This window comes from Calonectris borealis, chromosome 19 (assembly GCF_964195595.1).
Source record: "Calonectris borealis chromosome 19, bCalBor7.hap1.2, whole genome shotgun sequence".
Taxonomy (NCBI): domain Eukaryota; kingdom Metazoa; phylum Chordata; class Aves; order Procellariiformes; family Procellariidae; genus Calonectris; species Calonectris borealis.
Window position 1 is genome coordinate 4,620,410 of NC_134330.1, and position 14,466 is coordinate 4,634,875.

General features: G+C 36.6%; 1 protein-coding gene across 1 annotated transcript in view; it reads right to left on the reverse strand.

Moving 5' to 3' along the window:
• ULK2 (unc-51 like autophagy activating kinase 2) overlaps positions 1-14,466 on the reverse strand; it is a 40,299-nt gene that overhangs the window by 15,746 nt on the left and 10,087 nt on the right. Inside the window, exons 4-15 of the mRNA XM_075168530.1 lie at positions 12,298-12,330; positions 11,897-11,933; positions 10,185-10,358; positions 8,982-9,055; positions 7,867-7,968; positions 7,452-7,510; positions 7,059-7,141; positions 3,484-3,534; positions 3,021-3,109; positions 2,151-2,322; positions 1,159-1,219; positions 817-909 (exon numbers count right to left, since the gene is read on the reverse strand). Of these exons, the coding sequence (XP_075024631.1) occupies positions 817-909; positions 1,159-1,219; positions 2,151-2,322; positions 3,021-3,109; positions 3,484-3,534; positions 7,059-7,141; positions 7,452-7,510; positions 7,867-7,968; positions 8,982-9,055; positions 10,185-10,358; positions 11,897-11,933; positions 12,298-12,330 (1,028 nt within the window). The remainder of the gene's footprint in view (positions 1-816; positions 910-1,158; positions 1,220-2,150; positions 2,323-3,020; positions 3,110-3,483; positions 3,535-7,058; positions 7,142-7,451; positions 7,511-7,866; positions 7,969-8,981; positions 9,056-10,184; positions 10,359-11,896; positions 11,934-12,297; positions 12,331-14,466) is intronic.

Below are 14,466 nucleotides of genomic sequence, written 5' to 3' on the forward strand. Positions count from 1 at the left end.
GCCAAAAATACACCCAACATAATAGCCTTATTCCCCATTTAGCCACTCATCCTCTTTCTATTTGTACTGAAAACATTATGAAATTCATTACTTGATCAAATGACAAATCTAACCCTTCTGTTTAGATATTACATGAGTAGTTAAATAGCATGATTAAGCTTTACATTTTCCAATATAATACAGGAAAGATTTCAGGCACCGCTGATGAATATCAGTTCTATTTCAAACTAGCAGAAACTTTGCCTACAACCATGTGGAAGAAAGAGGACTTACTAACAGTCCTGCTGATGGAAAAGCTGCAATACATGTTTAGCTCTTTCATGTGGCTTCTATGGTATCTTGTGAGACACAAACATGAAATTCACAGTAATCACTTGCACAGAAGCCACACCCGGTTACCAGACACAAGACAATCCAGCCACGAGACACAAATCCATAGCAATCTGGGCTTTGTAAGTTCCTCGTCTCTCACAACTGCTTCTTAAAATGTATACTGCATTCACTAAATGAAGACCGTGCTTCATAACACCAAAAAAGACAAGTCAGTTACGTCTCTGAAGTTTCTGCTTTCAACCAGTTCAAAATTTAAACAGAAAAAAGAATGCTATCTTTCCTTAGGGAAATCTTTTGGGGATGCATGAGAGCCAGAAGTTAGCTATGCAACAGTCAGCCATTAGAATGCATTAAGTGTAGAGAGCCTGGAAAAAACAGATTCTATTTTAGTTCAGTTTCCAGTAGCCATCCATGATTAAAAAAAAAATATAGTAGCAGAGAACCTTTTAAAAAGAGAGGAAATACTAAGCCTACATCACACACCTGTTAGCTGTACCAGAAGCCGTACTTCGAGAAGAGGCTGAGGATGGTTTCTGTACAGTTCCTGAGCTTCCAGAAATAGTTAATGGTGACTGCCTGTGAAAGCAAAAACCACTGTCAAAAGACAGGTCTTCACATCAGAGAAACTATCTACTTTGCAGCAAAACTCTGAATTCAGGCTGTTTACGTATTCATATTAAATTCAACTTGGCATATTAATCTTTAAGAAAGTCCACACACAGCTATGTAAACCCATCACTGCCAAAAACCCAGCAACCCCTTCTACAGCTGCAGTATCAATTTTAGAACATGAGACTTCTTTTGGATAAAGCTCAGCACACCTACCCTCCACACATCAAGAACTCGCTTGAAGCCCGCCTGCCAGCTGCTCCCAATGGCATATCATCTACAGTAAGCAGAAGAACACATTGAAAACCCACGTCATGAAGCAGAATCTTAAAAAAAAAAATCTCCAATATTGTTGTAGAAATAACCACTTCTGACAAATTTCTGTGAACATATAAAAGAGTTTTCCACAAACTGTTTTGTGCATGAAAATACCTCAAATGTGACCTACAACAAAAACGTAACTGGGGAAGACAGTTCTTTAACAAGTTTTGTTGTTGCTTGTTTTTATTGAGGTTTTTTTTTTGCTATACTAATTATAATAATTTTGAAATAAAATACATTGTTTAAAAGTACAAAGTATCAGTATTGGGAATTTATAACAACGAGTGACAGAAACCCTTCAGAGATCAAGGCACTAATTTAGTCAAATATTTAACACAAATTGGTGGCATTGTATAGAAATCAGCTGACTAGCTTCGTAGTGGCAATTCAGGTTGGGAAGATGTCGTAAAATGGCAACACGCTACATCCAAATCTTTCTACAGTACAAGACCAGTCTGATGCCTTACTTTTCATGCTAAGCATTTTTTTATGCTTTTACCCGCACTTGTTTATTATTTAAAGCCCTACAGCATGGACTATAAACGTTCAGTCAGTCTAGAGGTAACAGTGTGCCTGCCTCCACTGAGAGAATCCTTGGGCTTCTTATCAGCAGTTGTTTACAACTGACTCTTTTCTTCTACTGACAAACCCCAATATTTTCCATGACTTTAAGTCACCTTGGTATCTTTAGCGTATCTGGCTACTCAATTGAAAGTGATAATGTCCCAGATGGACATGCAGGTATACAAAACAGTCTCCCTTCAAACTAAAGAAATGAGTTCCAATTGAGACACATTTAGAGAAAAGAGAGCCAAAGAATAACAGGACATAAAAGTACGTTACAAGTGGAAATTGTTTTAAAATGTAAAAATAAGGAAGGTTCTTACATGAGTGGTCTGAAGAGATGTTATGTGGGACAAGAACAAAGTCATCTGTGTCACAAGAGGAGTTCTTGCTACTGGTACTGGCAGAGTCTTTAGAGACTTGAAGATAGTTAGGAGGACCCAATGGAGGGGAAGACAAATTTTCTTCTTGAATATGCTGCATGTCTGGCAGAGACTAGAGGGGGGTGGAAAAAAGAAAGTGAAAAACCCACTGCAAATCCAGTGATTCAGAATGTAGAATTGCTCTTTTAACTATGAAGCTTTTAAAGCAAGAATCATCACTAGCTTTGACAAAAAAGAAGATAAATCTTGGGCCGTTTTTTGTTTCTTAAGTATTCAGAAGTTTAAAATGTATTTGAAGTTGGAAATTTCAAATACTGGATAACCCCGTAGTGTCAATTTAGACAGTTCTATATTAAATAGGCTGTGACTTTAAACAATTGCAATTTATTCAGTCATTCCTGATGCTACAGATGCACCTCTTCCAAATAACACATAAAATTGAAGTCACCAGTTCGTATATAGGGTATAAGGGGCCTTAGCCAAAAAGGCCAACTCAAAAATTATCACATTGCAAACCATATTAGCATATCTAAAGATTTGCTACTCTAGCGTTTGATGTGTATATGTATTTTTTTCTTTAACAAAAAAGAACAACAACAAAAAACCCACAAAGTACAACACAAGAGGCAAGAGAGAACCAAAATGTTAATGGCATTCTTCTAGCAAAAGACAGGGGTATTCCTTGCTCTGTGTTCTTAAACATGACAGTTTACACTGTTTAAGAATTGAAAGATCTAAAATTTAATAACTCTTGGCTAAACATTACAGAAAACGTTTTCTAGAGATTGTTCTGTAAACCAGAGAACTTACTGGAGGAGAAGCAAAACGGCATGAAGGAGAGCTACCACAGGAACTGCCAGAGACTGAGCCTGCATATGTGGGCACTGGTACAGGACAAGCTAGAAGAGGAAAACCCAGGGGGAAAAAAAATGGGACTAAGATTTTGAAAGGCTGAATTTCAAACAAACTCATTTCCTCGCTGCTTTTCATTCATAAACCCTTATACAACTTAAAAGCACAGCACATCCTTAAACATACAAGGGTATTTAAGTTCAGCTGAAATGTCAAAGGAACTAGTAAATAAGTATCACATTTCAGTCTAGCATAATACAAAAATGATTCAACACTTAGCCTCACAATAGAGCAAAACAACAAGTCAAACTCAGGAAAATGCCTCATAAACACTTAAGTGCGATACTTGGCAGATCTTTCTCCGTTCCAGCTCCCAACATTCATCATTTACATAAATAAGCGGAAAACCAAAACTACTTACACTTCTTGACTGTTGAAATCTGATCCAGGAAAGGGTGGTTGAAAAATGCTTCTATAGAACAAGAAACAACAACCATGGTGAGTAAATGTACAAAGGACATAGAATTTACAGACTATATTGCAGATGGTGATAAATGGTTGCCTTTCCAGAATCAGCATTTCAGAGCAGAGGGTGAAGAGCTTATAAAAGATTAAAGCCTTCTATGTTATATGTTGCTATAGCATTTGGAAAGGAAACAAAAATCAGCTGAATAACTTCAAACAACAGCCAGCAAGGCAAATCAGACTGAATTACTGGAGGACATTTTATGACTGCACTGAAGGATCATGTACACAAGAAGCCCTCCTATACTCCTCATGAAATTATGTTCTCTATGTTCAATATGGTACTAATTCAGTTTTAATTTGCTCTTCAAAATGATGAGCATCTCTCACATCAAACACTGAAAGTATTTTCACTTCTGCCTTTCCCAAGGACCGATGCTTATTTTTGAACCCATTAATGCTACTCCTTAGGTGGCCAAAAATTACCATACAGAGCAGCAGCCATTCTCCTTCCCACTTCCCAACGGCAGAACACAACCTGTGCGGCCAGTTCACAGTTTAAAGCAGAATTAAACACAATTCCTTTAACAATTTCCTCAGTTAACTTGTTACTGTTGCAATAGAAACACTTTGCTTTTGTTGTAAATGGATATGCTGAGGTGCATTTAACTGACTTAGCATAACCAGTTGGCTAGCAGTTTACAAGAAGAAACCTTCAGCTAATTAGGGGAAATCGAGGGTTGGTAGAAGCTACCTGCTGAGCTTTGTGAACTTTAATGTTCTAACAGTTGAGGAAAAACAATGCTGTTCATCAGACCTAAGCAAATAACAAGGAAAAAAAAAAAAGAGAAAGAATCTGAGGCCTGCAGTATCTCCTCTTCCTTCAACAACACTTTCTTCCATGACCCGATAAGGAAGGGAGGCTAGCTATAACGCAAGAACGATGTAATGATTAACTTTAACACAAGGATCAGGTGTTCTTGAGCTTTTGTACAACACCTGCTGTTCTACTTTATATTGCTGGAAGATCAACAAGATTTCCAATGCTATTTTTACTTTAACAACAGGCAACTGGGCTCAGTTATACACTCTCCCTTTCACTCCCTTTGCTAAGCGCATTCCAGAGCAGCCCCTTTGAGGCCCGTTAAGTGGCTCAGCCAAGGAAAACATGACTTTCATCACTAGCATTCTGCTTTCTATTTTTCTTTCTAAGCACAAATGCGTTCTCCCACTACCACGAATGATACAGTGAATTTCCCATGTTTGAAGAAACTGTAGGGATCAGCACACCCAGAGTGCAAAGTGAATCAATTACTCAAAGTCCATGTTTGTGACGTATTAATTCTTCTACACACATACAGATTTATAAATCGACCTTTGAATACTGTCACTATCATCTGGGACATCTTACCCAATTACCATGAGTTTTTTCTGTATCTGACTTCTACTTAAGCTTTTATGTACAGCAGTTAAATCAAGTTATTTCAGTCACGTCTACGCACAAAAATCCATGCCTGGTTCTCAGATGAGCAACACCTTAATTATGTCAGTACTGATGGATGTTTTAAATTCCAATTATTAAAAAAAAAGTTTCATATTTCTTGGAGCAAAACATAGGAATTGAAAAGGAAAAAAAAATGTAGCTAGGAGAGTCTTGAGCTTCAAGTAAAGAACCAAAATGCCTTTTGAATCCTCTTCTCTCCACAGTCTAACAAATATAGTCGTCTTATCACAAATACACAAGGACCACATGTGATGAATGAGTCAATTTGTGTATTTCAGTACTGCATCAAAACCAAGCTTGCATGCATAACTAAAGAGCAATGGTGAAGTTCCATAAGCAGAAACAAAAACTAAGCATGTCTGACTTTTGGTTGCAACTCTCCCTAGGATCTCAGCATCACAAGAGCTGATAGCTTATGCTGAGGAAAGAACTGGGTCTTATCTACAAAGAGCATGAAGAGACTTTAAGGTTTAGGCTCTTTCCCACCATTCCATAGATTAAACTTGATGGGTCACCTATCTTGTTGCTAAACAAATCCCAGTAAAAAGCACACCGCTATTGATATAAAATAATAATAAAAAGATAATTGTATTTAGCTAAGTTAGCTTTAATTAACTATAAGTTTAAGATTAACATTTCCTGGGAGCTATGATAAAACTGCAATAACAAATAGTGATATAAAATGTAAACAACCAGCATGAATAACATGACATACAAGATGCAGCTAAGAAGAACTAATCGAGATTTAACTTTTCAGTGGTCTGCTTTTAAAAATGCTGCCTGAGTTTGCACTAAAAAGAAAAAAAGCAAAAAAGCATTACAGTTCGGCAGTAACAGGTAACCAAAAACCCAGCAATAAAAAGGCTTTTTGAGACTGAAGTGGGTAACAAAGTACCAGTACAAAGCACACACAAATCTAAACTCTACTGACTAATCTTGAAGAAGCGACAGTTGTAGCCATTCTGAATGATTCAATAGTACCGATTTGAGGCCTTGAAATCTTAAGAAGTTAGAACAATGTTCTGCAACCAAAGATCTCCAGCTAAAGAGAAAAAGCCAAGCACAGCAATAAACTGGAGCCAAACAAGTTCACTTTTGTTAAGGGAGTATCCTTCTAGTTTGTACTAGATTTAACTTCCCAACTAACTCAAAATGCAGTCCTAAACAGACACTGCAGTAATCTAACAGGATGTGAACTTCAGTCACTGCACAGTTTAAAAATTTTAAAATTTTTGGACTTAATGAAATACAGAGATACAACAGTTGTTTCTACTATTTTGAGGCTTAAAAAAACCCAGTGAAAATATTTCACTAAAAAAAAAGAAGTCTCTACAGCTAGCAATATCTAAGCGCAATACTAGGAACTCATCTTTGCAAATATAAACAATTTTGATGTAACACCACATCTCTCATTGCCCTCAGATATACATATATATATATAGCTTTCAAGGTCAAATCAAAAGTACGCAGTTTGTACCCCCATTAATACTGTTATGATATTTGCAGCCTGCAAGAGAAAGCAACAGGGAGGAAACCATTTAAAGCAACTTTGCTTCCAAAGTGGGTTCTTCCAGTACTTTGTTACATTTCTGCAACCAACACCACATGGAGATCAGCGATGTCTGCTCCCAGTCTGAAGCTAAAACACCAGTTAAAGTAACAGAAATAAGATTGTGACATGAAATTTAAGGTATTAAATTGATGCAATTGATGATGATACCCAGCCGAAACCAGGACAATCAGTTAACACTGTGGGGGAAAAAAGGCCACAATTGAAAGAATTAAACTAATTTATATTTCACTACTCAACAACAAAGTCATAATTTATGTGCATCATTTAATACTGACTGACGGTAGTTACCTAATTATTTCTTTTGGCTACTCTGCCTCCTTTATGATAACCGAGAAGAAAAAAATACTTCACTTTTCATGTAGTTGGCTGTAGACAAAAGGTCAACATGGTTATTCTGGTCACGTGAATACAACTAACAAGGAAAGTCAAGAGAGCAAAAGGAAAAGTTACATACCAAAGTCCATTCTATCTTTTTGGTTCCTCTGAAGCAAACCCAGCAGCAGGTCAGCCAGATAAGCTGATGTTTCCCTAGGAATACTGCACACAAGAGGAAGTAAAACATGCAATAAATTTCATGCATGCATTAAATAATGTATAACGCATTAAATTTCAGGAAGTCAGCATTCTGCCGTAAGTCTTCACTATACATGCTCTATAGCCTTAGCACAGGACACTTTCAACGCAGCAAGGTACAATGAAGGCAAAATGCAACATGAGTCACTGTATCATACTACGTCCTTGTCAAGATAGCAACATCAAATATTTTTTATGAATCCCAGGCATTCCCAAAGATGAAAAAGTGTTCAATCAACAAATGTAAGTGACAGGAAAGGCCATGGTGACATACCTAGGAATCAAATTCCTGTTCTTTTCATAAAACATTCTCAAATCTTGAGGACTATTGGCCTGTCAAATAAAAACGTACATTAATTAAAGCTCAGTTTAATGGAGAAAATAGCTTTCGCACTTATGCACACATAAACAAAAAGGAGGCTTTTGCATACGGGCATTAAAGGAGAAAACCCCAAGCACAGCAGTGACGTCAGTACTGAGTATCCTTATATATTTCCTCTGGATTGAACACACTGATCTCATAGACTAAGTAGGAGCAAATTCTCCCTTGGTATCCTTAAGTGATCTGGCCTTTGAAGCATCGACACTACGCTCGGACATCACTACCTACTTCTGTTTTCATGACTGGAAGGAAAAGCCCTAGGAATTTCCATGAAACTAAAAAGAGGGAAAAGGAAATGAAGTGTTACCTGAAAAGGTGGTTTTCCAACAAGACACTGATAAATCACAGTTCCTATGCTCCACAGGTCTGCTTTAGCATCATAGTGTTGAGACATAATCACTTCAGGGGCCTGGAAAGAACAGGAAAATTTCAGAAAAGGGAAAACAAAAAAGCAAAGTCACAGCAATATGAATTCTACCAGAGTTCTACCAGAGCAGTATTAGCCGAGATCACTTTATTGTAAAGAGTAAATATTTTAAGACAAAATTAACACTTTAATCTGCATCACATGGCTTGAAAGTTAACAGTTATATTACACTATCTAAAATGAAAGCTATGTTTCAAAATCACAGAAAACTAGAAACGTTGATATTCTAAAGAAAGCAGCTAGCGATCGGCATGTATGGGAATGAGGTAAGGGTTATTTACTTGGTTTATGCAGTCCTCCTTGTGGATAAATAACCAAGTATTTCACAAGGAATATCATTATCGCCATTTTACATATACAAAAACAAGACAAGGGAAAGCAAAATGATTTTCCCAAGACCGCACCGCACGGTAGCGGTAGTGCCAAAGTCAGAGAGTTCAATGCTCAATTGACTACCACACTACTTATTGTAAAAATTAACGGCAATTAACTCCAAATTGTTTTTTTTAAAAAAAAACAAATAAACCAAACGCCACATGTGAGAGAATACATTAAATAACTAGAATGAAAACATCAAGTAGTATTTTTAACTACTAGTGTAAAGCTCTTCTAGCCTATATTTGATCACTTTTTATTTTCTTAGAGACTGGGAAGGAGATAATGCCCTATTTCAGGAAAAAATAAAGTATGTAAGTGGGAATGAAAGTACTTTGCCAAAAAATTAATGCTAAGATGTATTGCCTTTTAATTCTGTAAAATTTTTGCTTCCTGCAGTGCTAAGAAATGTTCAATGTCTCTCTGATTTTAAGTCGCGATCTCCAAATCACAAGAAAAAAAAAGGAGCTAGTAAAACTGTGGAAAGGTGATCTGCATGCTGCCCCTAATACTGCTGAAGCAACATTAGACATTTGCCAATCTGCAAGCAGTAAATTATTTTGTTCTGATAGGAGAATGTTTGAGATAAGCAACATAATCTGAAATATACTGTCACTCACCATATACATAGGGGAACCACACAGAGTTGCAGCCATCATGTTGCTATGCAGATAACGAGCAAAACCAAAGTCAGCTATGTAAAGAAACACATTCGTCAACGAAAAGAAAGATAATTTTCAAATTTTTAAAGTCTAGAAATGATCTGTCTCTTATTGAAATCTGCTACTATTACCAGTTAGAGAAAAAAAGACAGGTATAATACATAGTCAACTTCATGGAATAGTAAAATCTATGTTACACTGAAAGAATAATGTATTATCTTCCAAATAGCAAGCCAAGAAACAGCAGTGGCATCATTTGCACAAACTGCTGCTCAGCCATCTCCCCAGCTGCAGAGCGTGCTGTCTGGCGTCAGCAGGAAAGGATTAAAGTCAGTGGCTAAATATAAATGGTTCATTAAGAGTGATGAATATACAATCTGCTTCAGTGAAATCACATCAGGTAGAAGTTTAAGAAATCAAGTTTCAGATGCCCGAATTTTCCATGTAGGCAAAAGCATGTGAAACTATCAAGTAAGGACAGCAAGAGAAGAAGTTTTGTCTCCTCTGTGCTGTTCAGAGGATGGAGTGAGTTGGAACAGATCTCAGATTTTGGTTGAGCAAAAGCGTAGAAAAGAAACTTGTTAAAAACAAGGTATTTTTAAATGGACACTTAACAGACAACAACGAAAGATTAAAACTCCTGAAGTGTCCTCTGAAGAGGAGTTTGGTAGTATCCTGAACAGTTGACATCTCTCCCCAGTTACAATGCCAAACCTTCTTCTGCCAAAAATAGGTCATAACCTACATTTCTAAATTTCTCAAATAACACTTAGGAGGGTCTATCACAAAAAAAACCCATCTGGAACTGTGACTGGAGTCTCACATGCACGCAGTTTTGAAATGGACTAATGGCTACTCAAATTTTCAAAGGTTACAGATTTATGTCTAATTAAAATAGTTTAATACTAGACATATCAGCGAAATAGGTTTCTTTTTCCTGCAGATTTAATCAAAAAGGTCTTTACGACTCAAGCTTTTTTATACTGAGAATCTGCATTACAGCATAAAGCTCATCGTTCTAGACTTACTGTCTGATTTGCATCAATTTAATACGTACCATATTCAGTATACCCTCTGTGCTCTAACTACAAAGACACTTCTGAGTAGGGAAACAATCCAACAGTGATAATTTACCTTTAGATCAGAGAAAAGCATATTTACCTATTTTGATGCGTATGCCACTGACACTTGACTTCCTACGACTGGCGTAAGACAACAAAATATTCTGTGGTTTAAGATCCCTATGAATGATTCCTTTACTGTGCAGAATACGCATAGCTGCTGCAATCTGCTGGAGGAACACTCTGATGGTATCTTCACTAAGAGTTCCTTTAGCTGGAAATAATATACACATTAGCAGATGAGAAAATAGATGTTATCTTTGGGCAAAAAGCAATAAACTTTACAGTGATCAACTGTGAAAACAATGAAGATAATCAGATCATAGTGAATTACACTCAGAACAATCCAATCTCCAGTATTTTTCTACAAATGTATATACTCTCAACAACATATACATCTCCATAGTTTTACACTAGCTACAGTGTTCTGAATTATCTGGTTTTACAGTAGTTTATTCAACCTGATAGCATAATAATTGTAAAACTTCTCAGTCACCATTAAATCCTAAACTTGTAAAAAGGCAAAGGAGCCACGAAAATAAAAGAACTTCACAGTTTAGAACATTAAATGTATCTACAATTATGTTACAACCTGAAGCAGTACAACCTGTTCTTTGAACAAATTATTATGGGGATGCATATAACCACTCTGCTCAAAAAACTTCATCCATGATAAAATTTATTTTAAAGGGAAAAAGAAAGATGTATTTTTGAAAGTCTCTTCAGAAAGTATTATCTCATTCTGCAGTCTGAAAAAGTGCTGAACGCAGGAGCTGGATTGTACCGTATGAGTCTTTCCAAGGATTTTAATGGGAAGCGAATTAGGCTTTTAATATACACAGCTAACGTAACAATAGCTGTTCACAAAAAGACTCCTTCAACATACTGAGATACAAAGGCAAGTAGAAGAATAATTTCATCAAGAAAAATATGAAGATTAACATCTCTGCTCAAAATTTTGTTTATAATAAGAATCCATTTGTCATGACTCTGTATCTTCTGTCTTCACTTTGGGCAGAGCCATGTTGAAGGGTATAATCTCTCCTAAGCCAGAACTGCCTCTTTGTAGAAAGCATTATTATACACGTAATTCAGTATTTTTAAGTTCATATCTTGGAAAAGAAAGCAGGTGGAATCAAAACACTGGGAGCAGTCCCCAAAATATGACTTTAGAAATAGAAAACCACACATTTTTCAGCATGGTACTTACGGTTAGCTACATCTTCTCCCTCATTTACAAACAAGGGAATGTTACATTCAACTTTTTGAAAGCAGTGAAAGCAGTTTTGAAAGCGGTGGCAAAAAGCATTTTATGTCTGTGCATTATTTTATTCACCTTCATTGCTACTTTGTGGGTTTTATTTTCAATTATGAGTGGCATTTAAAAACACTGGGAAATATTTTTAAACAAATGCAAAACCTTATGTCCTCCTGCAGCTTCAAAATTTAGTTTTCAAGTTCCCAGGGTGGCATACAAACACACAACAAACAGCACTCTGCTGCTGACCTTGACTGGAGACAGAATACAACACTAAATGGATTCCTGGTGAATTCAATTACTCTTATAAAGAGCATACTCTAAAATCACACCAGGGTGAACATGCATTGTGGAATCACAGACATTCCATGAACAGAAAAATATTTAAACCACAAGCAAAAAAATCTCAGAGAAACACCAGTGGATTACAGGAATACAGAATATAAACATGTAATGCAATAGCTTCTTAATAGGGAAATACAGTAATCAATTACCTTGCAAGTAATCTGCCAAATCCCCACCATTGCAGTACTGGTAAAAAGAAACAGTTTATTCAAAACACAAGCACCAAAATACTTGCTATATAATTTTTGCTCTGTAATCTTTTCATGAAAATTAGAAGAGCCTTTCCAGCTGTTTGCCTTAAAATTGTTTTGTCAATTACTTGTAATTAATAATTTGAGGTGTAACGCTTCATCAATACTTACGGTATCATAAAATGAAACTGAATAATTTATGGGACAAACTGCTGATAAATTTAGTAGGAAATTAATAATCTAGTTTTCAGAATTGCTTGCTTTAACAAGTCATGGTTATTTTACAGCTGTGCAAAGGAGTTTTGTCTAAAAATCATCTTTAAAATCAGCCAGAAAGAAACACATATGTTAACACATACCTCCATTACCAAAAAGACAGAATTGGGCATTTCCTGAAAGAGAAGGAGAACAAATCCCATTTAAGAATGCGACAAGACAAAACCTTCAGTACCTGCATTAACCAAGTGTAACATGAGATTTTTCAGTCAACTGAGACACCTTATGTTAAAGTCATTGTTTTAGAGGATAGCAAATATGTACATTCCCCACCATCAAATATTCTACATTTTCAAAAGCATTAGTATATGTAAAAAAATCACCAGGCAATATCCTGAAGACTAAAGCTATTGTTTGAAAGAGCATTATACAGTAAGTAACATCAGTTTTCACTGTATGTCGCTCCCTTAGCTTTCAAGTGCCTTGGAGTGCTCTATCAACACAACCTCTATAGTAAGAGCTCTTACAAATAAATAAACTTTCGCTATCAGACATGACTGAAATCGGTCACTAGCGGGGCAGTAATATTTAGTCGCAAATATATTGGACAGAATTACAAACTGTAAGCAAGACAATTTGGCTATGACAACCAGTTTTCTAAGGAGGAATTCCAAAGCTATGTTCCCCGCTTCTGGGTAAAACAAGCTTTGGTTCTGCCATCTGCCAAGCCGAAGGTCAGTCAGAAATCACAGAGCAGTTAACTGTCTGGAATAAACTGATTCCCAAATGCTATTTTGTAGGATAATAAATGCAGGAATCATGCATACTTCCGTAAAGTAGCTCCCTCAGCGAGTCACTGGCAGAGGCACGTCCCTGCCATGGACCTAATTGCCTCACGGCAAAGGTGTGATTTGGTATGGCAGTCCTATTGAGATTTTCCAAAGCACTGACCTCCTCTGACCTATTTGCAACCTGAATTCCCTCTCTTGTAACTGAGCAAAGACAGATTAGCTAACTTCTACTGTAAATTATCTACACACTCCACAAAAGTGCAGTAAAAATGTCTGTGTTTAAACCCGACTGTAATAAGAATATTCATTCCCTCTGAGCTGATTGAGTAAGACTGAAAGGAAAGAACACAAAGAGAACTAGAAGGAAACATAAGGCAAGTATACAATAAATGGGATGATGTTTTTAGTTACATAGTATGTTACGTCCCTTTCACTTTAAAAATAAACTTAAACCAAGGTTGACAGCTTGTGAGAAAATATGTTTTTAAGACAGTTGAAGGAAAAGAGCGAGATGGCCTACCAGACAAGGCCAGGCATATGCCCCAGTTGGAAGTGGAACTGTAGACAGTGTGAGTGTGTTCTGCTAACTAGTGTCAAAAAAAAAGTCAAAAGGGACATTGCATGGCAAAACAAAGCTGTGAACTTAGCCGCCTTTCTCAGTGCTTGCATTAAAACTTCAGCACATGTTCAATCTGACCATACTGGCAAGAACTACCACAGAGTGCCGTTTTCAAGGGCTCGCTAACAGGTCAGGCTAAGAAGCTTTAAAAAGAAAAATAAAGTAAAAATGGGCCCATGGGCCCAGGCTAGGGAAACCAACTACCTTAAATACCAAACACAGCACAGAGCACATGGGTGGTACAACCCATTAAAGCTGATTTCTACCAATCCATCACAGATACAGATATCCACTGCAGATAACTGTAGTAAGTACAGTTCAAGATGAACTGGATGTTTTAAGGTTAATTCAAAACTGTATTAGGCTGCTTCACCTTCTGGAAGCATTTAGTTTAGCCAGCCTTGTCTGTGTTACAGAAATGCATTTGAGGTTCTTTCCAGCTCAGAACACCAAGCACATTACAGATTTGTTTACATTTGGAAACTAGCTTCAAAGAAAGCAAGTTTCTAGGAACATTAGTCAAATCTGTTGGGAATGAAAGGCAAACTCCAACTAATATAGAATATTAAAGCAGCAGTAGATCACATTTCAGGAAGTCTCAATTGTTCAATGTTCGTGTAACAGCTGTGGCCAACATGAACCATAATTTGCAAATCCTATAAATGCCTCAAAACCTAAGTGCATACATTAAAGCAAAAAAAGATAAGTAATTACTTGCTCTGTAAATTACTGAAAATACATAATGATAAATGTTTCTTTCTACATTGTTCCTTTGCAACAACATCTTCCGAGACAGAAACTCACTTTCTTTCAGGAACCCCAAGGATGCCAAACAGCAACACTAAGATGCCAGTTTATCAAACTGAAAATTCTGCCAACCGAGGATGACTTCACTTAAAGGA